This window comes from Vespula pensylvanica, chromosome 8 (genome assembly GCF_014466175.1).
Source record: "Vespula pensylvanica isolate Volc-1 chromosome 8, ASM1446617v1, whole genome shotgun sequence".
NCBI classification, from domain to species: domain Eukaryota; kingdom Metazoa; phylum Arthropoda; class Insecta; order Hymenoptera; family Vespidae; genus Vespula; species Vespula pensylvanica.
This window is the reverse complement of record NC_057692.1, coordinates 1,803,588-1,828,824: the sequence shown is the minus strand read 5'-3', so window position 1 is coordinate 1,828,824 and position 25,237 is coordinate 1,803,588. Positions and strand designations below refer to the sequence as shown.

At 30.2% G+C, this 25,237-nt stretch overlaps 4 protein-coding genes across 7 annotated transcripts; 1 reads left to right on the top strand and 3 right to left on the bottom strand.

Annotated features, from left to right (window-relative positions):
- The first annotated feature begins 138 nt into the window (after positions 1 to 138).
- On the top strand, positions 139 to 1,744 carry LOC122630880 (nucleoside diphosphate kinase). Its single transcript, XM_043815903.1, has 4 exons — positions 139 to 344; positions 702 to 803; positions 885 to 1,135; positions 1,369 to 1,744. The coding sequence occupies exons 1-3, from the start codon at positions 165 to 167 to the stop codon at positions 1,122 to 1,124; spliced, it is 522 nt and encodes a 173-aa protein (XP_043671838.1). The 5' UTR covers positions 139 to 164; the 3' UTR covers positions 1,125 to 1,135; positions 1,369 to 1,744.
- Positions 1,745 to 1,835: 91 nt separating this feature from the next.
- Positions 1,836 to 5,047, bottom strand: LOC122630882 (lipopolysaccharide-induced tumor necrosis factor-alpha factor homolog). The gene is made up of 4 exons (XM_043815907.1): positions 3,688 to 5,047; positions 2,348 to 2,473; positions 2,135 to 2,267; positions 1,836 to 2,047 (listed from the first exon to the last, which is right to left on the bottom strand). The coding sequence occupies exons 2-4, from the start codon at positions 2,448 to 2,450 to the stop codon at positions 1,933 to 1,935; spliced, it is 351 nt and encodes a 116-aa protein (XP_043671842.1). The 5' UTR covers positions 2,451 to 2,473; positions 3,688 to 5,047; the 3' UTR covers positions 1,836 to 1,932.
- Positions 5,048 to 5,152: 105 nt separating this feature from the next.
- On the bottom strand, positions 5,153 to 8,042 carry LOC122630883 (lipopolysaccharide-induced tumor necrosis factor-alpha factor homolog). 2 transcript variants are annotated; one of them, XM_043815908.1, is made up of 4 exons: positions 7,699 to 8,042; positions 5,587 to 5,702; positions 5,379 to 5,523; positions 5,153 to 5,297 (listed from the first exon to the last, which is right to left on the bottom strand). In XM_043815908.1, the coding sequence occupies exons 2-4, from the start codon at positions 5,684 to 5,686 to the stop codon at positions 5,195 to 5,197; spliced, it is 348 nt and encodes a 115-aa protein (XP_043671843.1). In that variant the 5' UTR covers positions 5,687 to 5,702; positions 7,699 to 8,042; the 3' UTR covers positions 5,153 to 5,194. The 2 variants fall into 2 exon arrangements, with proteins under 2 accessions (XP_043671843.1, XP_043671844.1); XM_043815909.1 differs by lacking the exon at positions 7,699 to 8,042 and adding an exon at positions 5,773 to 5,942.
- A 3,021-nt stretch (positions 8,043 to 11,063) lies between these two features.
- Positions 11,064 to 24,455, bottom strand: LOC122630877 (myosin-2 heavy chain-like). Of its 3 annotated transcripts, none has more exons than XM_043815890.1 (6): positions 23,998 to 24,455; positions 19,134 to 19,242; positions 12,884 to 13,216; positions 12,062 to 12,294; positions 11,598 to 11,966; positions 11,064 to 11,509 (listed from the first exon to the last, which is right to left on the bottom strand). In XM_043815890.1, exons 1-6 carry the CDS (start codon positions 24,453 to 24,455, stop codon positions 11,260 to 11,262), a joined length of 1,752 nt encoding a protein of 583 aa, XP_043671825.1. In that variant the 3' UTR covers positions 11,064 to 11,259. The 3 variants fall into 3 exon arrangements, with proteins under 3 accessions (XP_043671825.1, XP_043671823.1, XP_043671824.1); XM_043815888.1 differs by having other exon boundaries at positions 11,064 to 11,495; XM_043815889.1 differs by having other exon boundaries at positions 11,064 to 11,495; positions 11,598 to 11,939.
- Between the last annotated feature and the right edge of the window lie 782 nt (positions 24,456 to 25,237).

Here is a 25,237-nt window from a genome sequence, read left to right as displayed (position 1 = left end):
ATTCATTCGATGTTCGTGCGCAAGCGTTCACCTCCTAGTCAATTTCTATGGAAGCGCCGAAGCGTCTTAAAAATGAGCTAACCTCAATATCATACCTCCCACCATACTGTCGCAATGCGGATCACGAGTTCTTTCCCTCTCTTGTAAATCTTGTCCGAAGATCTATGGTTGTGTGTTCAGTGTTGACCTTCATTCATTTTCTTTGCAAGTACGTAATGGCTAACACGAAAGAACGCACCTTCATCATGATTAAACCCGATGGAGTCCAACGTGGACTCGTCGGGAAAATCATTCAACGTTTCGAGGAAAAGGGCTATAAGCTCGTAGCCCTTAAGATGGTTTGGGTAAGTTTAATTGCATTTGTGTGTTCTATTAATTCCGTTGAAAGCGCAGACTCCGTTTTCTCTTTCTCCACGTGGACACCGGCTTTTTTACGATCGACTTCTTTTTTATTTTCGAGAATCGTTAACATTTATACCACACGAAAGAATGAAATAAACTAGGTATTTTACGAATTTAAAATCGAACAAAAAATTAGTTATATTTGGTTATGTTGTTGTTCTTAACATGCATAAAATACCAATATGTGTCGATACATGCCAACTTTTGAAATAGTTATACATTAGAATATATTATCTAATGCTTGATTATTCAACATTGGCTAGATATTTAATTAGATAATTGTTTTTCCTTCTCTATAGCCTACCGAAGAACTTTTAAAGAATCATTATTCTGATCTATCCAGCAAACCTTTCTTTCCTGGTCTTGTAAAATATATGAGTTCTGGACCAGTTGTACCTATGGTAAATAATTTATAAAAAATATTAATCATAGAAAAGTATCGAACATAATGTTTTTAAATTTAATGAATGTTATCTCGTAAGGTATGGGAAGGCTTAAACGCTGTAAAAACTGGACGAACAATGCTTGGAGAGACAGATCCAAAGAATTCTGCTCCAGGTACGATTCGTGGTGACTTTTGTCTTCAGGTCGGTCGCAATATAATTCATGGTTCTGATTCGGTCGAATCCGCGGACAAAGAAATAAAGTTATGGTTTGGAAACCAAGAAAAGGATAATGTAGTAGATTGGGCATCGTGGGCTGAAAAATGGATCTACGAATAAACAGCCAAAAGGTAATATTTTAGGGGAATAGATTTTTCAAAATTATACTTAATATAATTTTAAAATTAATATTGCCAAAACTTTGCTATACTCGGTAAAGAATTGTACATAAATCGAATAGTCTCTCCAAGACACAATAAAAGATACTCTTACAAGAAAATTGCATGGTGTTAAAGCTTTTGTAGTTTTATAATCCCTTTAAAAAAAATATAAACATATCTATATTGTTCCTCCTCTATCATAGGTAACATTTTATTACACACTGCCGTTGTTGAAACTATATCCTGCAATTCTATAAAAAAGTTTCTAACCTGAAACAAAGTGGAATATATATCTTGTATAATATACAAGTACTTCTGATTACTCAGAAGCCTTATAAGCAATAATTATCTGATGTCTATAAATCATTTATCAATCCGTATTAATTATTATTAACAAAGAAGATAAGAAAACAATTAGACATAATTGTGTTAAAGAACAGTAAATATAGACAATAGAAACTCATATTTTAAAAAACAAATTTGATTACAAAAAATACTTTTCTGTATTGACAATACTCTTATATGTTTATATGTATATGTATTTACCATACCGAAATAATAAAGAAAATATACAAGAAATTGTCTCTAAAAGTTGTTGGATAAACTATACCTATATATATTAATATTAAATAAATTATTCATTCTTTATCGATATAACAAATTTTTATCTTTAATCATTTTTGATTTTATACATTAAATATTAATACATAAAAAAGTTCGTTATCTTGTTGTATATGAAATTATATCGATGGACTAATTATTCTCAATCATATGTTAGGTAAATTGTCTACTTGTCCTAGAAAAGAATTACATAATGGACAGTAATGCTTTATTATTAGACAAGAATCTATACAATAAGGTATGGGTGCACAGCAGCAAGCTCTGGAAGAAAAATTATATATTTTTAGTATTTAATCATATTCATTAACGAATTAAATAATTACAAAGGATTTTGTACGATTATCTTACCCTATTAAGCAGAGAAACAATGCTATTAAATGTGTCTTGATGCTTGCTTCAGTTTCCACTCGAGTAGATATTCTGGCACCGCAATATGTACATACCGTTAATTGTGATTTTTTTCCAAAACTAACTATTATATCTATTAATCAAAAATCGTTTAATTAATTAGATAAGAACAAAATGCTCAAGAAATTACAAACACAAAAAGAAATGACATACGCGGTCGTGGTGGTGGTGGTGGTGGTGGTGATGATGATAGTGGTGCATGTAAGTAATAAGGAGGGGGTGGAATAAAATTAGATGATGGTAGATCTTCATTCATATTGATCTTTTATCGATAAATATCTGCGAAAGAGAGTTATGAACAGTCAGAATAGTTATGAATAGTTAGAAAAATCGAATCGAACTTTGCTCGATGATTCGTAAAAGACGCAACAAGTGTTTATAGATCCATGATACTTATACTGATTTATACGAAAGACGTAATATAATCGAGAAAATATCGAATGAAATTTAATAATTTTTACGATATTGCGACTAAATATCGATATAATGTTTTATTCTACAACACATTTATCCCTATAAATTTTTATTTAGGATTTCGTCTCGAATATAAAAATACCGCATTTATTGCATTCATTTTTGTAATATGTTGCAAAAATTGCATACTCATGTTCAATACTGTTATTAATCGCGTATGTCTGTGTTGTAAGTTAAACATCAATTTTCTTATGGTTAACGTATAATTATTCCAATAATCATTTTTTCTTTTCTTTTTCCACTTAAAAAAAGAAAATTTTTTACGTAAATATTGCAAAATGAGAGAAAGCTGAGATTTCTCATCCGTTGGAAACATGAGGAGAAAAGAATAAAAAAAATATGTCTAAAAAAAAAAAACGAAAAGAAAAACAAGAAAAAACTTTTCAGAGATGATCATAATATTTTTTTTTCTTCATTAATCTTTAGTCTTTAAAAATCATCGTGTTATACAACAACGATAAGCGATAAATAAATATATATATTGTCATCATTACCACTAGAGGCAGCGCGATCGATGTCGAAAAAGAAAAATTAAAAAAATATATTTGTTACATTGCATGTTTTAATAATTAAAGTATGCTCGTATGTTTTTTATGATTAAAAAATTTGTTCTAAAAATTCTTTTTTTATTCTCTTTAAAAACCTACGATTAATTTAAGCATTTAACAAAAAAATATATCTACGTTTTACACGTATCGGCCATTGTAAACGTAATAGCCAATGAGCACGCAGTTTCTTTTTCATAATATCGCGCGAATTTAAATTTAATACGATTTAAAGTAATATAATATATGATTCGACATAGTTGGTACCACTTTCAAAATAGATTGTATATAAAACCGGTTTATATATGATACGAAGTGCGTTTAAAAAGAAAAATACAGAAAAAAAGAAAAGAGAGAATAACAAAAGATAGATTTCGTATTTGTATGCGTTTTAATAAGGAGAATGTTCGTCGACTATGACAAGATAACTTTTGTAAAAATTTATGTAATTTGTAACTCTTGTTAAGTTCGTACCTGTTGCAGTTGATACTATTCAGTATTCTGTGAAATTCTCAGACTGACCTAACGAAGTACCGATTCTCTTATCACGTCGTTCACAAACAAACTGAACTCGTAATCGATTTTCTTGTATCGAGTAAAAATCTCAATTAAAATTATGATATCAAGATTAGAACAAGAGTGAAGAAAATTTCTATGTAAACAAAACATTCTACGTAAACAGGACATTGTTTCTTTTTTCTTTTAGCTATCTAAATACTAAATTAGAATTTAATAAATCTCGAAACGATGTGATGCCGTTGTGCATTTGTATTATATTATATTATATTTATTATTATATTTATTATATTACATAAAATAATCGAAGAAGAATGTTATCTGATGTTTAGTACGAACGTATTGTTTATCTCTAACACGATCATCTTTCATTTTCTGTGTGTGTGTGTCTCAATAGATAACAATTAATCGAATAACATTTTTTTTCTTATAAAATTCTTTCATTTCCTATAAATTTTTTTCTCTAAAAAATCTCCCTGAGTATCTCCCTATAATGAAAAATTATTATTATAATAATATTATATATGATCTAATACTGCATATTGAATCTAATCAAACAAAACTGTTTACAAAATTTTTGAGACATAATAAAAGTAATGAGACATAATAAGTATCATATTGCGAGATCAAAGAATGATTTTTTTTTTAAATAATCTCATCCTATATAAAAAAAATATTAAAAATCAATAAAAAAAAGGTCTTTCCAAGCACAATTAAATATACTCTTACAGTATAAATGGTTGGTATTGATATATTGTGTATCAGAACTTTTGTAGTTTTATAATTACTTTAAATTTTTTGTCATATTGCCATTGTCATCTATATGTAGATACTGTCTATATATAGATACACACATGCACACACACACATGTATGAAATAATAAAAAAGTATAAACTAATAAGAAAATATACATATAAATAAAATATACAACCAGAAATAACCTCAAAAATTTGTTTGATAAACTATGTCTATTGTATTAAAATTGCATCAATTATTCATTTTTTATTAATATAATAAATTTTTATTTAATATTTAATCATTAACAGTATCATAGAATCAAATACAGGTTTTCAGTTCTTAGATTAAGTAGAAATTCATTATCCTTTGTACATGATATTGTATTCATGGGAATTTATAACAAAGTAATTATTCATAAACAATACTTATTGATATTCTGTCATAATAATAACTTTTCAATTCCTGTCTGTGTAAAATATTAAAAAAGACTAAATATTATATTTCTAAAATAGAAGGCACAATTATTCATAATTTATAAAAATAATAATATAAAGAAAAAATAAAAATCTCGTTATTAATTGAACTTTCTTTCAAGTAATTAATATTTTTGAACATATGTTTATAAATTAAAAAAAAAATCATTCTCGATCACAAAATAGATATGTTAATAAACGAACGAACGAATGAAGGAAGAACAACGTGTATTTTTGTACTGGTAAGTGTGAATCAATTGTTAGATTGTCCTAGGAAAGCCTTACATGATGGACAATAATGCTTCTTTACTAAACAAGTATCCATACAATAAGGCATGGGTGCGCAACACCAGAATCTGAAAAGAAAAAAAAAAAAATATTTTCAATATGTAAACATATTCCTTAATGAATAAAATAATTACAAAAAATGATTTTACCCCGTAAGACAAAGTATCAGAGCGAATAAATGCGTTTTTGTACTTGCTTCACTCTCCACACGAGTGGATATGCTACTTTGACAATATGGACATGTCATTACTTGTGTATCTGATCCAAAGGAGCCACCTCCTACAATTACTACATCTATAAATGAGAAATCATTGTAATTAACGAAATTAAAATAAAAGAAGAAAAAAAGTTACATACTCTGACGTGGTGGTTGCATCATTGGTGGTACTGGTGATGCACCACTTACATGATAAGCAGGGGGTGGAATAAAACCAGCTGGATGTGCATCTTTATTCATTTTTATTAATAAATATCTGCAAAGGAGAATTATAAACGTTAAAAAAATCAAATTTAACTTGATCGATAATTCGTAAGAGATACAACCAGTGTTCCTATATCCATGATGCTTATCTAATATATATAAACGATGTAGTATGTTGGAAAAAATATCGAATAAAATCCAATAGCTTTAGCAATATTGCAACGTTGCGTTTTGATCTCCGTATTTATTCTACGCGATAATTAGCATTTACTATAAACTTTCATTCTGGATTATGTCCAAATATAAAAATATTGTTTTCACTGCAAACTCGTCTTCATAATATGTTGCAAAATTTGTGTCAATATTGTTATAAATCGTATATGCATTCGCTTATTTTGAAACGTAAGGGAATTAAACGTCGTTGTTATGATGATCGATTTATAATTATTTTTACAATTATTCTTTTAATCCTTTTTCTCTCCTTTTTTTAGCATTATCTTACGTAATAATTGATAAATGAGAGAATGCTTAATTTCTAACCTGTTGAAGGAAAGAGAAAAAAAGAATAACTAACAGGAAATAAAAGAGAAAAAAAAAATGGATAGTTTTCATAGATAATCACGATAGTTTTTTTCTTGTTAATTTTTAGCGTGCGTTATACAACGACGATAAATGATAAGATAAATATCCTTATCATACGTATTATCATTATCGTCAATGTATCTTCTTTATCATTAATCGGTTTTCCATCTTGACGAAAAATCGATCGTTTTCAAAATGGCCAGTAGAGGCGATGCGATCGATATCCAAAAAAGGCAAATTAAGAAGATATATTTTTTCTTTAATTAAAGCGTAGTCGTGTATTTGTGATGATTTTTAAACGTTCTTTAATATTCATTTATTTATCTCCCTTAAAAATCTATGATTAACCAAAATTGTTGCAACATGCAATAGCCAACGAGCATTCAATTTAATGTTAAAAATACCGCGTAAATTTAAATTTGATAAAACGACCAACAACGTAGCTAAAGTATATCTTTTCGTAGTTATTTATTATCAGTAAAAACTCGAGCTCGCGTGCAAGTATAGAATATAATAATATGTGATTAAATAATGTCATTAAACCGATAATATCAGCCTATAACCTCCAAGTTTTAGATCGAAAAATATAACGTGCAAGAAATATTTCATATAATTTTCCAAGCAGGTACAATATCTAATTTTTATTTTTAATTCGTACGATAGTATAAAACAAAAAATAACTTCAAAAGCATTATCCATTGAGTCACACATAATTATGCGGTCAGAATTTTAATTATATTATATTATAATCAAGCGTTATAATTTGTGGAATGGCTTCTTAAAAATTATGACGATATAATGAAGTCAATAATAATAATAATAAAAGAAAAAAAAGTACAATAAGATAAAATAAAAAATAAAAAGAAATAAAAAGAAAATATTTTTTTCGCTACACGAAGAAAAAAATTTTTAATATTAGAGTGCATATATATATATATATATATACACATGTGTGTAGATTAATCTGCGAACACCATTTCATTTCGTATAAAAACTTTCTCCTTAGCCATATTTAGAAAACAGATTATATTCTCAAATGACATTTGTTTTACGCAATAATGTAATTGATTCATCGGAATCATTTTACGTATCTTTTCCAAGAAACAATATGTATGAGTCATAAGCAAGTTTGGGCCTTTTATCGATAACACATGACGATTATTTATCGTTCGATAAATCTTGATAAATTTCAGATCGAAATGAAAATAAATCATGTAAGTTAAATATACTATCAACGTATTAAATCTATCAACGTACGTTTAAAAAAGAAAAAAAGGAAAGAAAAAAAAAAAAACAGGAAAAAAATGAACAAGATAGAATTGTGTGAATCGTTCGCGCGCGTATGTGTACTTTTTTTTTTTTTTTTTTTTTTTTTTTTTAAAGAAAATATTGATCGTCCGTGATCGATACGATTTACGTAAAAAATCGTATATCTATAACCATTTAACTAGTTTTTAAATTCATACCTGTTGCAGTTGAAACCGATATGAGAATCGTTCTGCGATACACTTTCTCCTTCTCTTTCTCTTTTTGAATACCTTTTTTTAATTCTTTTCTTTTTCACCTTTAGAGATATAATATAATTTACTTATTTATCAAATAAATATTATACGAATATAATAGATGTAATCCGTAATAATTTGACAAACGTCGACGTCTGTACAGTGTCACGAATCGGTATCTCATGAAACTCTCGGCCAAGTTGTACGAAATACACGATTTAATTTTATCGCGTCTTCGTCGTTAACGAACAAACTGAGAACTCGTGGAGTGAGTTACCTCGTACGATATATCTATCGAATGAAATACAGATGTCGTACTGGTAGTCAAAGAGAAAGAGATTTGATTTCTACGAAGAGTACCTGATACGCCAGGAACTTTGGAAAAATATAATCGATATGACGTATCAATATCGATCTAAGTTCTTCAAGGTCTCCTCTTATAAATTTCTTCTTACTTTAATATCTATATATATATATTTCTTTTTACTTTATCTTTCTACTCGTTTATTTATTTTATCATTATAGTTTTCATAGGTATTAATTGAATTTAACATTACTCTTTTTTCATTATCGAAATATTAGATTAGTATTTGATAAAAATTAAAACGATATGACGCCATTGTGGATTTAGTTAGATGGAGGGGGGAAGAAGAGGGGGAAGAAGAGGGGAAGAGGCATAGGTGTAATTGATTTTCTTCGATGACGAATCTTCTCTCGTTGTGTCGTATTTCTTTCTTTCTTTTTTTTTTTTCGCTTTCTTCTGGTAACGACATTTTTTTATTTCTTCCGTTGAGAATCTTTCATTTTAGTTAGATATATATATATATATTTTTTTTTTATTACTTTTTATTATTCTCTTTTCCATATTATCAATTGTTATATATGATGATCTTATTATAACGCTGATATTATTAAATGAGATGATTGAAATGTTCCCTTCAAGTGTTTCAATATTTCTTGTTTAAAATGATATTGATAAAGAACAATTTTACGTAAAAACAATAGGACGTCGTAATCTATTTCTTTTTTTTTTTTTATTTTTTTTTTTACTGATATAGCGTATTTTTACTAGATGATAAAATAATCGAAGAAAAATTATTATATATTCGATGTTTTATACGAAGATATTAATTATCACCTACACAATCATCTCTTCCTCTCTTTCTTTTTCTTTTTATAGATATGAATCAATCGAATAACTTGTTTTATCATTTGCTAAGAATTCTTCTATCTACAAAATCTTTCTCGACGAGTTAAAAAACGAAATATTATTATTATTATTATTATTATTATTATTATTATTATTATTATTATTATAAAAATTGATACATATCAGGATGAAAATTTCATAGGTAATTTTAAAAAGTTTATCGATTACACTTTTTTTTCTCGAGACGTTCCAAGCTAATATCTCTTTTATTTATTCAATTTCAAGGTAATCTTGTCATTTTACAATTCGTAGAAACAAAATTTTGGGTCCAAAAATTCTTGTAAAAGAGTAATTGATTTTTAAAATCGCTCGTAAAACCTATCGTTTTTCTTTTCTTCTTCTTTTTTTTCTTCTTTATCATGAATCATTTCTAGGGTTTGCTTGAAGAGATTTGTCTTTTTTTTTTTTTATTTTATTTTATTTTATTTTATTTTATTTTATTTTATTTTATTGAAAAGAATTCGCAGCAAGCATATTTTGACGCGTCTGTATTTATTTTTGTATTCGTGTGTATGTATGTGTGTTTATGTATATGCATGTACCATTACAAAATTCGAGATACAATTGCAACTTCGATATTTATAATTATTAATCGTTTTTTTGTTTTCTTTCATTATCGTACTACAAAGTCGAATACCCATAATATTAAGTATTCGAATATATTTGAATCGATGAAAAGAAAAAAAAGATAAATAAATAAATAAAAAGTAGCTTTTTTTTGTTGTTGTTGTTGTTGATGTCGTCGAATCATTACATTAATGTATCTAATTTCACGATAATATACGATTTGTATATACCTCTCGTCTATATATTATATATTTATATATATATATATTTATATATACATAAATATATATATAGCCTATTAAATTCTTTGGCTAATAGTTTAACAATTCGAATAATAAACGCGCTATAAACGTAACGACATAAAAATCTCATAATGAAAACAATAACGTTTTAATTTATTTTTATTAACTTTTCATTTCTTTTTGTTTCTTTTTTTTTTTTTTTGTTTTGTTTTGTTCTCATCTAATTTCCTTTTATAATCGAAACTACTTTATATCCAATTCAAAGAACGAGTCTTTCGCAAATTTTCATTTAAATCAAATTTCATATCTTAAATATGATAATTATATATAGTTACAATGTATCAATATGCACTCATTCAAATATACACTTAAATAAATAAAGTTCTCGTAGTATTTATATAATCGTCAAATTATTACATATATTATTTATCAATCGTTCCTTTAAATTAATCACCTTATGTTATAAGTACCCTTTTTATTCTGGCAAACGATGAAAAAGCGTGAAAAAAAATATAATTATAATAATAGTAATAATAATAGTAATAGTAATAAAGTAATAGTAATAATAATCATAATCATAATAATAAAAATAATGATAATGATAAAAAAAAAATGTATTAGGAATGAGCTATAGCTTATCTCGCAATCGACTATATTGTCAGCATGATGTCTATAACAACTTCGATATAGATCATGTGTATTAACGATAATAAATATAAACCTATATCCAGAGTGTATGTGTGTGTTTGTGTGTATTTGTTCATTATACTACATCATACGATTAAATCACGCGAGCGAATCCTTGCACATCTATATGTACGTACACATTTTTATTCATACATATAACAAATATATAACGCGATATAAGTCTAATGCAATTCGATATGCACGTAGCCGGCAGTATTGAATCGACGATTTTTTGTCTTGCCTCGATAAAAAAAAAGAAAAATATATATATAAATACGTATAAATAAATAAATAAATATATGTATATATATATATATATTTATTTATTTATTATTAAGTTTTGTGGAATGATTTGTCCTAATAAATGGAACGTCAAATATTTCGAAATTAATTTGATCGAAGGAACCCAAAAGGACAAAAAAATAAATAAAAAAAACATGAGAAAAAAAAAGGATAACAAAGAATAATACCAGATCGCACGAAAAATCAAGTGTTTCACTTGTGTTAAGAAAAAAAAAAAAAAAAGAAAGAAAGAAATAAAGAAAGAAAGAAAGAAAGAAAACAAAAAAGAGAAATAATTATTAAGTCTAGAAGAAAAAAAAAAAGCAAAGAGAAAAAAAGGATTTTCTTGTTGTTTTTAATTTATATTAGACGATAAAAAATGAATTATACTTTGAACAATCACATAATAATAAAGGGAATTTGTTGAAAAGACCTATGTGATCTTTTCCAACGTTATCATTCATCGTCATATCCTTCAATAGTGTATTGTGATCGTTCACGATGATCCACCATTGGACGTTGTTGCTGACTTCGATTTCAATTTACGTCCGAGCAATTTGCGGAAGGATGATGTCCACTTGGAACGTGTGAATCCTCCACCACTACCACCACCTCCTCCTCCTCCTCCTCCCACCGTACCCTGATCGTCCGGCTCGCTACAGCTGAGGGATTCGCTGATTTTTCTGGTTTTGCTGCAGCCGCTGCTACTGCTGGTACTGCTGCAACCATTTTCGAAACACCGTGATCTGCGGTCACCGACTTCCGAGGAGAACCTAAAAATTGTCCGCTAGGTTTTTAACATTTACTTTGTGCGTTGTGCGTATTTAATGAGAATAATAATGATGAGGAACAACACGGGGCCGTTTGATAGATACCCTGAGTCAGAAGAAAATGCTCTATTTGTAGGTGGTACGTTAGAATTAGCCGATGATAATGACATCGCAGCGACTAAGGTACTTGGATATGCCTCATCGTCCGAGGCACTGTTACTACTGCTGTTACTGGTAGTACTACTGGTTGTACTATCGCTACTACCGTTGGTGCTACCACCGCCGCTACTGTCGACACTGGAGTCGTCGATGTAAGCGATCTCTCGTTCGGCCAATGGAGAACTTGTCCTTGGTGTACGCGACGGACCTGCTGTAGTCGTTGTATTTGGTCGTAACCAAGTACGCAAATCTTGTAGGGGCGCTTGAAGGCACTTGAAGAGATTCCCACTGAAATACAATGTTCCCATCACCCCCCAATCAATCAGATTAATCTTAAGTTTCCTTTCAAACGATTCAAAGATTATTATAACGATAAGAAGAAGAAGGAAATATTCAAATATCAAACTTACTCATCTCGATAATCATCGACCTCAGCGAATGTACGTTGGGCGTAAAGACAAATGGAACATCTTCTACGACGACGGCAAGACGTGGCATGTAACGTCGCTGCTCGAAGATGTCGTGCAGCATGCCTAAGCGTTATGGTCTCTCGAGTGAGCGCTGCTACCCCTTCCTCTCGTCTACGTCTTTCTATACCCAATTCGTCTTCTCCGATGCGCAGTTTCTCTTTCAACGTTTCGTTCTATGTATTAAAACACAACATATTTCTTAAGAGCCTTCTCACCTAAAGTATACATTTTATTTGTATACAATAAAAATAACGAATAATTCTCTAGTATACACACTGACAGAGAGTATTAACGTAGAGACGTCCGTATCTAAATTTATCCGTATCTTTCTCTCCCGCTAAAATGTCTTTTCTTCTTAAGAGATCTCTCAAAGTATACTTAACGTTTACTTTTTACTTACAATACAAATTAACAGATTTCCCCTGATAGTATACCAACGAGGAAAGACGTTCGTCTAAACTTACATCTAAACTATTTTCATCTCTCGTTTTTCTTTTCGAGACACGTTTTCTTGCTAAAATGTTTCTTTTCTTAAACTTGAAACATACGCTTTGTTTATAATAAAAATTAGTAGATCCCTGTTATACCGATAAAGGGTAACGCCTTCGTTTCTACGTGTGTGTGACTAACCCCTTACAGTTATTAACATTTCTAAATGATACAAAACAGTAGTAGTATAGTAGAGAAATATTCGAACCGAAGTCTGATTATTTTAAATAGGACGTTTTTAGGTCGTCCATGTTGCGTCGTTCCCTTTCTTACTTCTTTCTCAAGGGCATCTCGTTCAGCTCGAATGACGGTCGCCTGTCTTATGACGTCCTGCCGTGCCCTTTCGAGGGATTGCCTAGTTGCTTCGTTTTGCGCAAGCTGAAGTTGCAATCGTCTCAGAGTCGTTTCGCGCTGTTGATCCAAACGATCGCGAGCTGCTATAAAGCTGTCACGCTCCACCTTCGCACGTTCGACTTCTTCCTCCAATCGAAGACTTCGCTCCAGTTGTAGGAAGAGATCGTCCTCTTTACCTCTTAATTCTGCCTCGCAGCCCTCTAATCTTTTCTCCAAATAACGACGGGCCTCTTCCAGTTTATCTCTTTCAGCCTGTAATCAATCATTTTGCTTTTTTATTTACTTATTTTTTGTTTTTTCTCCTAAAGAGAAACGTTCAGTTAAATAATAATAAAAAGAAGAAGAAAAAATACATTTCATTAAAGTCTATACAGATTTTTTGCTATTAAATCTTTTTCTTTTCTTTTTTTTTTTTTCAACTGCACGATTTTGTTATAAATAGGATGAGAGAGAGAGAGAGAGAGAGAGAGAGAGAGAGAGAGAGAGAGAGAGAGAGAGAGAGAGAGAGAGAGAGAGAGAGAGAGACTTACTCCCACCATCTTGTTACGTTAATGTAAAAATATCTTTTTAAGAAAGTTTTGACCAAATGATACGAAGAAGAATATAAAGCACGATCCTTTTTCTTAACTTTAAATTACTTATCAGCAGGTATATTTGTAAGATTGTTAAACGATCACATCAACGTATATTTTAACGAATTGTTTAATTGAAATAACATAACAACAGAATAAGAAAGAAATAACGAAAATTTGATAATGAACGATGATCACCTTGAATTTTTCCAATGGTTGTTATCTAATAGAACAAAGTGACTCGTTTTTAATGAAAAAAGGAAAAGAAGTATTGTTTCTTATTTTTTTCTTTTTCTTTAAGTTTGAGTGATATATTCTATGCATGAAGTTGTTAAATGATTCAACATGTTTCTCTTATTAGACATTTTGCAAGACAATATGCACTGGTATTCAAAGGATGCATAGCAAAGTAAGTTAATCTTTTATTATGCGAATAACCTTGTTTATCTATAATTGACGGTCATAATAAGAGACCTACGCACGCATCTTTGAGATACTTTACAGTAATCGAGAATGGTACAGACGTATTTCTTCTGTTACTCCCCACCCACCTCCTCCTCACTTGTCTCCCTTCTCTATCTCTCGAGTTTGACGCAATCAATGTCTAGCTTTATGCCGTTGTTTGTAGGTCAGCTAGGTGCATGCGCGAGCAGGCTAAGGTCGACGATCCTTATTGCAACTAACACGACTGTTATTATAACGCAACATCACAAAATATATTATAAATTAAAAATACAAAAATATATATATGTATATATATATAAATAAATGATAGAAAAGGATTCACAGAAAATTGATAATAAATTTTAATTGGACTCGATGGCACGAGTAAAATTATTTTTTTATTATTTTTAATAAGAAATGAAGGAAATATGTTTTCCCGAACAAAACGTGGTATTTAAAAATCTTCGCTTATTGACAAATAACAGATTGACAAAAAACTTGATCGCGAAAACTCTTCAAAAAATTTGAAAAGAAAGAGAGATTTTCTAAAAGTCTATAGAAAATCGAACGGTGCGTATTAAAAATTTAACAAAATATCAGTAAGTTCGACGTTGACAAAAGAAATAATTATTACAACTTAATGATGCGTTATTGCAAAAGATGAAAGAAATAATCTTGTCCTGTATAAAATAACGTACGTTAGAAACCATCAAAAGATAAAAATAAAAAACAAATAAAAGAGAGAGAGAGAGAGAGAAAAAAAAAGAAAGAAAAAAAGAGAAAAAGAAAAAGAGAAAAATTGATCGTAAAATTAGAGTAACTGAGCGACGAGAAGTCAGTAAATAAAGAAAAAAAAAAAAGAAAAAGAAGAAGAAGAAGAAGAAGAAGAAGAAGAAGAAGAAGAAGAAGAAGACGATGAAGTTAGGAAAGCCAAAGAAAAGAGTTAAAGTGATGGTGCCAAAGGAAGGGACCGAACCAGTCTGGCAAGATGAAAAGTAGATTAAGCCGAGACCTCTCTCTCTCTCTCTCTTTCTTTTCCTTATTTCCTTTTCTCGTTCTTTCGTTTTATGTTAGTCGACTGCAAAAGAAGAGCATTTGTATGGCTTACACGCCTCTTCGACTATATCGGTATGGAGAAGGAAAGCATCTCTCATCGTAAATATACAAACTCATACGAGTATAAAACGTGACTAGGACACACCAAGAAAGAGAGAGGGAGAGAGAGAGAGAGAGAGGGAGAAAGAGAAAGAGATATATAGATATAGATAACTAGACTTTCCTTTCGGAGTGCATCGATGTCTGGTTCGATAATAAGTACACAGGACGTACGTACAGGGTGACTCATTTTCTCTAAAATACGTATAAAATAAGTAATATATATTGAAACAATTTGAATATTTCTTTTCAACATTTTTCTTTTTATATATCATTCAAAGACTCGTCCTTCTTGAAAACGTATTAATAAAAGATAGAGATAAAGATATAAAATTAGATAATAAGAGCGATACGATTTATCTAAAACTTTTTTACTAAGCAAATACATCAAAAACTCGTCTTTTTAAAACGTTAATAAATACACAGATACATTTTCAAAATTCATGATAACAGCAACAACGACAATAATTGTCAAACATTTGTCATATTTAGATCGAGTGACACTCTTATTATTTAAAAAAAAAAAATAAATCAAATCAAATAAAAAAGCAATTAAAATAGACAGAAACATGAAACGTGATGAGTCACCCTATATTTAAAAGATTCATTCGATATGTACGTAGAACGGTTCATCTCTAACTTAACACAGTATTAGGAAAACTTCCTCAATTTTTCTACCTCCTCCTCTCCCTTTGAACTTTTCAAAGACTGCCCCTCCATCTTTCTCTTTAGCGATGATCGTTTATTCGTTTACTCGTTCATTCGTTCGTTCATTCGTTCGTTCCTCGTACTTGTGCTCCCCTTTTATAGAGCTAAAGAAAGGAATTTCTTCCTGCAAGCTAATGCACCGTGCTAATTGGCAAATTTACGGAGAAACTACTGCAACGGAATGAATGATCGCTTATCCGATCCCAATATGGCTGGAATAAAACGTTCCCACTTCTTCCCTCTTCATCGTCATCATCCCCACCCCCACTCTACTAATCAGACGTCTAAACTTCTCTTTAACTATTTTTCTTTTTTTTTCTTTTTTTTTTTTTTTTTTTGTCGCTTCATTATATATTTTTTGTTCGTCTCTCTTGACAGATCTTAGAAAACACTTGAAGCAGAAACTCGTCCCAGAATCATTGAGAACATGTAAATAGGCCATCGGATTATCATAATTATACAGGGTGAGCCAAAAGTGTTCGTACGTGATCTTACAAATCAATTGTTTTTTTTTTTTTTTTTTTTGATTTTTAAAACTAAATTTTCAACAATAATTTGGGCTAATCTATATCTTGTACTTTGACAATTTAAAAAAAAAAAAAAAAAAGAAATTAATAATATTAATAATAATAATTAGTTTAGTAAATGTCGAGAAAAAAATACATTGATTTTTTAATAAATCATCTAAGCAGTTTTGGGTCATCCTTTAGTGGAACGAATACAGATTTTCTTCTTTTTTTTTTTTCCTCTTTCGATACGTTTATTCTAAAGAACATTACATTATCTTCCTCTTTGTGTTATGTATGCAAATGTGCATCTCTCGATTGAGATTGTTATGCTTCGTTTGCTCAACTATATTTACGGAATATATTAGACTTTTTTTTATTTATTTTCTTTTCTATTTTTTTTTTTTTTATATATTGTTGAAATTAATAACAAAAATATAATTTGACGTGCGATCAAAAAAATTTGTTTATCAAATTTGTTATCATGTACGCACTCATTATACAATATTCTATTATTGTGTGCTCGTCGAGTTTAAATATGTTAATTTGAAGCAATTGAATTTTTTATTATTTGACCGATCGATCAATGTATCGCTAATGACGTAAATATATATTAAAATAGGAATTACGTAAAGCTAATGCGACGCGATTCCATCGAACACAAAACACATTTGTCATTTTTACTGGCTTATAATTAGACGTGACGCGTTAAACGAAAAAGATGGGTAGAGATCGATTGGTTCGGTGAATTTTTATCGATTATTAATTTTTATCATCGATATCAACGTATAAAGTATATATATATAGGTGAAAAGTATAATACAAGGTGTCTCAAAAATATTCTTCAATATAAAAATAAAATTATATGTGTACATTTATATATATATATATATATATGTTACATTGTATGATAAAATGCAATATTATATTAATAGAATTATATATATATATATATATATGTAAATTTCTTCAAATTTATCAAAACATATTTAGATATTTTCTGAACACCCTATATTTTACTGGGATTGTCTCGTATACATAGGGTGCGTCTCACGGCAACGACCCAACTGGAAGCAATATTGTGCGGCTTCATCGGATTTCACCAACCAGTATAGGGCTCACGTTTCAGTTCTTCCGTACCTTCTTTTAAATACTTTTACCTAGACCGGATTAAATTTTAACAAGTTTTATATATATTATTTATATTAATATATATATATACACACATTGAATATATCGTACAATATAAAAAATTGTCTACAACACAAATTAATTTTATATGTTGCATTTGATTATATTAATTTTGTACATATTAATTACAAAATTATTGTATCACAGACGATGTTGTATATAAAACATTTATTTTTATATATATATATATAATGAATAAATTATTAACGAAGAGCGTTAAAGATCTACGTGTAATATATAATGAGCTCAACTTTGATAGATGCAACATTATCAAAGTAGTAACATAACGAACGAATTAACGAACTAACAATCTCTTTTTCGTGCGAACGTTGAAAACCATTCCGTCTCGTCGAAATCTTACTTTCACAAGGAACACCGATAATTCCAGGAAGTGAGTCGTTTTATCCAAACCACGGCATTATTCTTTTTTCTCTAATTTTTTTTTTTTGTTTGTTCTTCTTCTTCTTCCTCGCGGCACTTTCACACGATTGTAAAAGAGGAAGCTGTTTCCTGATTTCAAGGATTATTATATATTATATATATACATATATATACTTACACATATAATCTTATATATACCATTTTTAAATTATATATATATATATATATATATATATATATATACTAACAATTTGCTAACACTAAATGTTTTATTAAAACAATATTTGTATATTGATCCATTTATTATATATATATATTTTTTTATTTATTTCATATTAAGTGAATTAATTTCTAAATTAATTCACATAATACTAAGAAATGTTAACGTAATCCAGAATAAGAAAGGTGCCAAAAGTTCCTAACGGTTATACATATTTCCAAATCAATTACACCTCTTTGTTCAAGACTACTTAAGCTAGACTTCTTTTTTTTTTCTCATATTGTAAAATAGTTCCTAGATTATTGTGATCTTACATAAGTCACGAGGAAGCGTAATTAATTTTTAAAAATCGCCTAAGAGAACTTTACCGTTTAATCCATCCTATACAAGTTTACATTGCATTCGTTTGTAATTATCTAGAAGTTGATGAACGTCATTATTATTGATTATAACGTGAATGAAATTAATTTATAAATAGATAAAGTCTATAATAATATTACAAAAATTAGAATTGCTTGTTTATGCGTGTTTAGGTAAAGTTATCACAATATACAAATAATATAATATAAATTGAACAAAGCAAAGGTAAGCATAAGGCAGACATAGTGATTCCCTGTAAGAAAGGAAACTACTTTCACGGAGAGTTGGCCTTTATCGATTTTAAGAGAGGTAACTCATAAAGAAGAATAAAAGAAACGAAGAGACGACCTAACTTACTTTTGCTTTGTGACTAACTGATATCGTATTACAAAGGAGAAACGAAAGTCTCGAAAGTCGTCTTGGCTGAGTGAAAATACGTAAAAAGGACACTATATACATATTTGTATATGTGATTGTGTAAAAAGGACACTGTGTGTGTGTGTGTGTGGTTTCTTTGTACTTTTTGGGAAATTCGAGATCACTCGGTGGTTTACAACAGGATGCTTTCCCTTTTTATTTTATTTTATATTATTTTATATTATATTATATTATATTATTTTTTTTTAACTTACCTTCACCTCGTGGTAACGTTCCTCCAAGTAGTAAGCAATACCCTTTGCTTCCTCGTATTTCGCGGCGAGGGCCACGTACTTGTCATAATGACGTTTGAAAAGGACAAACCTGAAGAAAGAAAAAGGAAAAGTATATAATAATACTGTAACTCAAAACTCGTCGATAATGAAATTCAAATTTCGCGGTTTGCAACGAGTGTCAGTTGAATGGTGGACCTTTTTTACGACATGGTAATTATCTACATTACCGACATTTTATTTTCTAATTAAATAGGCGCAAAAAAGAAAGAGAGAAGCTTACATTTTCGAACGATGCATTTTACTGGCGAAATTGATTCGATTTCTCTCGCTTCTTCGATAGATTATATTAAAAAGATAATAATAATAAAAAGATTAAAAAAAAAAAAAAAACAAAAAACAAAAAAAATAAAAAGATAGAAATATATACATATGTATAACGTATACAAAGAAAAATAAAAAAAATATGTATATATATATATCTATCTAATTTTCTCGTCCTTTTTTTTCTAAGGGCTTATATGATATTATATATATATCCACACACGCACATACATATACGCACACTACAAAAACACGTCACGTTTGTTAACAACACTCGCGAGAGAGATTCGACTTTCGCTTTCGCGTCGTGTGTTCCTCTCGGAATTAAAGAACGAAGAACCTTCTTTCTCTTTTGCTCCTTTCTTCTTATTTTCTTTACGTTCGATCGTTTTCTTCCGGCTTCTATTATAAACTCTTAGAAAACTAACTCGCTCGAAGCATACACAACAAACGACCGCCCGAACACGAATGTCTGTCTTCTCTTCTATATCTTTCTTTCTTTTCTCTCTCTCTCTCTCTCTCTCTCTCTCTCTCTCTCTCTCTCTCTCTCTCTCTCTCTCTCTCTCTCTCTCACTCTCGTCGTCACGATCGTGATTTCAAGTAAGACAACGTAGTAATATAGTAATATTAGCAATAGTATTATTCGACTATTCGCAATTGGTGATACGTATATGTGTCGAGTCACCTTCCAATAAGAAATATAACACCCTTTATCAAGGCTATTCGTAATCGATAGTACCTTATTCTGATGTAATCTTACGATCTACGAAACTATCTATCTACATATTTCCTACATTTATCTATCTACCTGTTCTTTTCTTTTCTTTTCTTTTCTTGTTTCTTTTCCATTTGTTTTTCTTATTTTATTTCTCGCTTTCCTGCTTTCTTATCGATCGAGTCAATAGAATTTATTCGAATTTCACGTCATTGCATTTTATCAGATTTTTATTTACACAGAGATCTATTTTATCTTTCGAATTAGATAAACGAAATTACGTATATTCTTTTTCCTTTTTTTTTTTTTTCTTTTTTCTTTTCGTTACGTATATTCCGGCTTCTTTTTTCTTGTTTTCTTCGTCGTGAAATTTATTCAAATAACGCGGCAGTTCTTTTTTTTTTTTTTTTGTTAGGATTGAGTCGAGAGAGAGAAAAAAAAGGATCGTTTTATCTTGCGAATTAATTTTTCATAGAATATCGAAGTGATAAAAGATCATTAACGATTCAAATACAATTGTTAACGATTTAGTAATGAAAATCGACGAAACTGCAATATTTTCTACATATACTATTCTTTCGTTTACTTTTTACAATCCTTTTTTATCCGTCCAACGATAAAATAAATTTCCCGCCTTGATTTTCAGTTTTACCACCCGATAAAAAAAAAAAAATCGTACAAAAAATTGTTTAAAAAAATCGAAAGGTTATATATACATACACAATATATATACACGTATATTATACACACAGGATACATTATAGTAAGCTTCAATTATATACATATATATATATATATATATATATATATATATATAAACAAATAGAGAGCGATTTCGGCGAATAAGAGATTTCTTTAGACGTCTATTTATCTTTCTTCGAAGCGAACTATTGACGACGTGAAAGTAGCCGAAAATCTTTTTGTCATTCGATCTTAAGGAGGCCGAACTATCGATAACAAAGTACTTACTACCTAACTACTTGAAAGAAGGACCCATAAATAGAAAGGAACGCAGCTGTCTCGTGGCTTTGGTATAAAAGAATCATGAGAGAGCGAGCGAGAGAGAGAGAGAGAGAGAGAGAGATAGAAAGAAAGAGAGCAATGAGTGAGTGAGCAAACGAGAGAGAGAGAGAGAGAGAGAGAGAGAGAGAGAGAGAGAGAGAGAGAGAGAGAGAGGACAATTATGTACATAAATATGCGTAGCACGTAACACACAACAAAAGGAGAACTATACGCAGCCATTCGAATAAAAAGAACCGACAAACAAACAAAAAAAAAGAAAAGAAAAGAAAAGAAAAGAAAAGAAAAGAAAAGAAAAGAAAAGAGACGAAACAGTGTACTCGACTTTTTGACGGCACGTGCGAGTCCTTTTTTACTCTTCCCTTTTTATTATCTCAGATAATCGATTCAATCGATACATCAATCGATCGATCGATCGATCGATCGATCGTCCTTGAATAGTAAAATGTGACGACACGACACTACGCGAATGTCGGTTAATTCAAAGGAATTTTCTAAGTTCACGGTTTTCTAAACACGTGTGGGTTAATTTCACGAGCACACATGCCATGTGTGCATATATGTAACTTAACTATTTTAAGCTCTGAATATCATAAAAATTCTTGCAGTCGTGTGCAATATTTATTTTCGAATCGTCTGGTCTTAGCAATTTTTCTTATTTCTTTTTTTCTTTTCCTCTCTCTCTTTTTTTTTTTTTTTTTTGTAAACTCGACAGAAATAATTTTTACGATTTTAGCAATTTCGTTTTCGTCGAATTTCTTTTCCTTTTTTTTTTCTTTTTTTAAGAACAGATCAACACTAATTCGTACTTGTATTAAAATCTGAAGTCGTAGGAACATTTCAGTTTTATATAAGATATATAAATATTTAATAAAGATATGTAGGAATATTTCGAATGGACCAACAATTTCTATCGCGTATTTATATTCTTAAAAGGAGAGAAAAAAAAAAGAGAGGAAGAAGAAGGAAGTTAACGATATATAATTTTTTAATACATATCAATCAATGAATATAATATAATCGAATAATTTTAATATAAATTATATATAAATGAATAAATTTCTAATGCAAGTTTGAAACGATTTTTATCGAGTTATAAATTAATTTAATTTAATATAAAATTATCGTTCAATCGGGGAGAAATTTTAATGTAACTATCATTGTTCGTATATTTCTGGTTTGCTTATATATTTCTTTTTCTCTCCTTTCCATATAAATAAGAAAATCGATTGAGTTCGCGCGCATTGACCGATATAATCTATATAAGTGAACAACGATTACGTAGGACGGTCATGCACGAAGCAACATTGTTCCTCGTCGTGTCTGATTCTTTGAAGGAATAGAATGTAACGTTCAAGAGTTCTCCTTTGAATGATACGTATCAATTATTATTATCGAATGACTCTCGAGGAAATACGCGTGTCTTTATACACAGCAGGATAATAATGGGCACGTCCCTTTCTAACGATTGCCATATTATCTATTTCCGCGTGGAATAATTTCTATTAGGGAGTTCCTCAATGAATAATAATAATAATAATAATTATTATTATTATTATTATTTAATTTAATAATATAAATAATAATAATAATTATTATTATTATTATTTATTATTATTATAGTAATAATAATAATAGTAATAGTGATAATAATAACGACAAAAACAAAAAGAAAAAAATTCGATTATATAAAATAAAACGCGGACAAAGAGTTCTTAATTTTTAAAATCAATAATTTTTTTTTTTCGAAACGAGTTAAATTTTTCTTCTCAAATCGTAAAACTACAAGTTTAATATTAATAGAGAAAGGGAGAGAGAGAGAGAGAGAGAGAGAGAGAAAAGCGCGCGAATTTTGAACGGCAAATGCTTAAAAGGAAAAAACAACTATTGAAACTATTCTCGTCTAAAAATAAGAGAGACAGGCGGAGTCGCGTCGTCGTCGATTTCGTCGTCGTTGAACACTCTTGGAAATGTTAAATGACTTCCGAGAGCTTTATTCTATCTCCGTGGCAGGATATAAAGAAAAAATGTAAGAAAGTATGCAAAGAAGAAAAAGAAACAAAGAAAAGAAAAGAAAATAGACGAAATTCCACCAAATCGAAATTTATTGGGATTCTTTTTTCTTTCTTCTTTTTTTTTCCGAAGGTCGATGGAAATATATATATATATATATATATATATATATATATATATTCGATAATGATCGATAAAATCACCGAACCATACGTCAAAGTCGAAAGATCAAGAAAATATCGTTCTCTGTTATATATTATCTTACCTATGGTTTTGGACGAACACGAACGAACGTACGAACGAACAAAATATTTTTCAATTACGTAGATACGATTTCTTTTCGATATTAAACTCTTTCCTTCTCTATCTGTCTGTCTCTGTCTTTCTCATGTATATACATACATATATACATATACGTAGAATAAATGAACTCAATAATAGAGTAATTTAATGATACTTAATTCACGTGTATAAAGAAAAGATCGAATAGGTTAAATCGTGTATAAGATGATCGATCGAAAATCCACATGTATACATACACAAACACATGTACACACATATACGAATTAAACAAGATCCTTTTTACATCGATCGATATATAACATTGAAATTATTAAATCTATCACGTCATCCTATCGTCTCGACTTCTCGTCGTATAACGTGAGATATATACGATACACTCGATTTCGCGAAGATAAAAACAATCTCTCTCTCTCTCTCTCTCTCTCTCTCTCTCTCTCTCTCTCTTTCTACCTATATTTATCTCTACCTTACCTATAAAGATCATTCTCCGTAACGATATCACGAATAGAATCTTCGGGATCGATACGATCGGTAAGAAGACCAGCAGGTGTGCCAACAAATTTCGAAGCAAATAAGTTGGTGGTCGTAGTTGATGTATTGTTATTGTTGTTATTAGGTGCCGTCGAGGATGACGATGGAGATGACGATGACGACGACGAGGATGGTAACCTTCTAGTATCGGCAATGGCGGCGGCGGCAGCTGCGGCTGCGGCTGCGGCAACTACAACACGATGACGATGACGATCGGTTGACTCGTGTAAAGCGCTGGCAGCTATCAAATCGTCCTCGGAAGCGGTGCTAGGTAATAAACCAATAGTAGGACTTGTCGATCTTGAATTTGGTATAGCACCAAGGAGATCCTCGCTCTTGGAATGTCTCATCTCTGGTACAACACCGTAAGAAACACCACCGGTACTAGTTTTCGCCATGGTACTCCTCGTCCTCTTCGTCCTCCTCTTTCTTCCGCTTCCGGTAAAATGCTTCGTCCTCCTCCTCCTCCTCCTCCTCCTCCTCCTCCTCTTTTTATTCCTTCTGCTTCTGCTACTTCACTTATTTCACCTTCACTACCTTCTTCACAACTAATACTAACACTACTATCACCAACACCAGTACCACCAGCACAACAGCTACTACTAATACTAATACTACTATTACTATTACTACTACTATCACTAACAACACCTTTTTCTTTTTCTTCCTCTGCTTCTGCTTCTGCTCCTCTTTCTTCTCCTTCTCCTCCTCTTTTACTACTACCACCACCACCACCACCACCTCCTCCTCCTCCTCCTCCTCCTCCACCACCTCCGCTACTGCTTCCTCCTTCTCTGACACGACGATTCGTCGACGTTCTTGGGTAATTTCGATATCCTATCCTCGACGATGCTCCCATCCGGACGTCTCTGAACACGTGTATACTTCCCTACTATTTATTGTCAACTATTCTCTTATACTTATGGGAACTTTCTCTATCTCTTCCCCCTCCCTTCTTCTCTCTTTCTCTCTTTTTCTTTCTCTCACTCTGTCATTCTCTCTCTTTCTCGATCTCTCTATTTTTCGGTTTTTCCGAAACCTTTCAAATGATCGTCCTTAATGACTTTTTCGAAAAGGGACAAGAAATAAAGACAAAGGAAAAGAGAGAAATAATCGATATATAAAAGGAAAAAAAAAAAAAGAAAAAAGGAAAAAGTATATATACAAAAGAAAAAGGAAA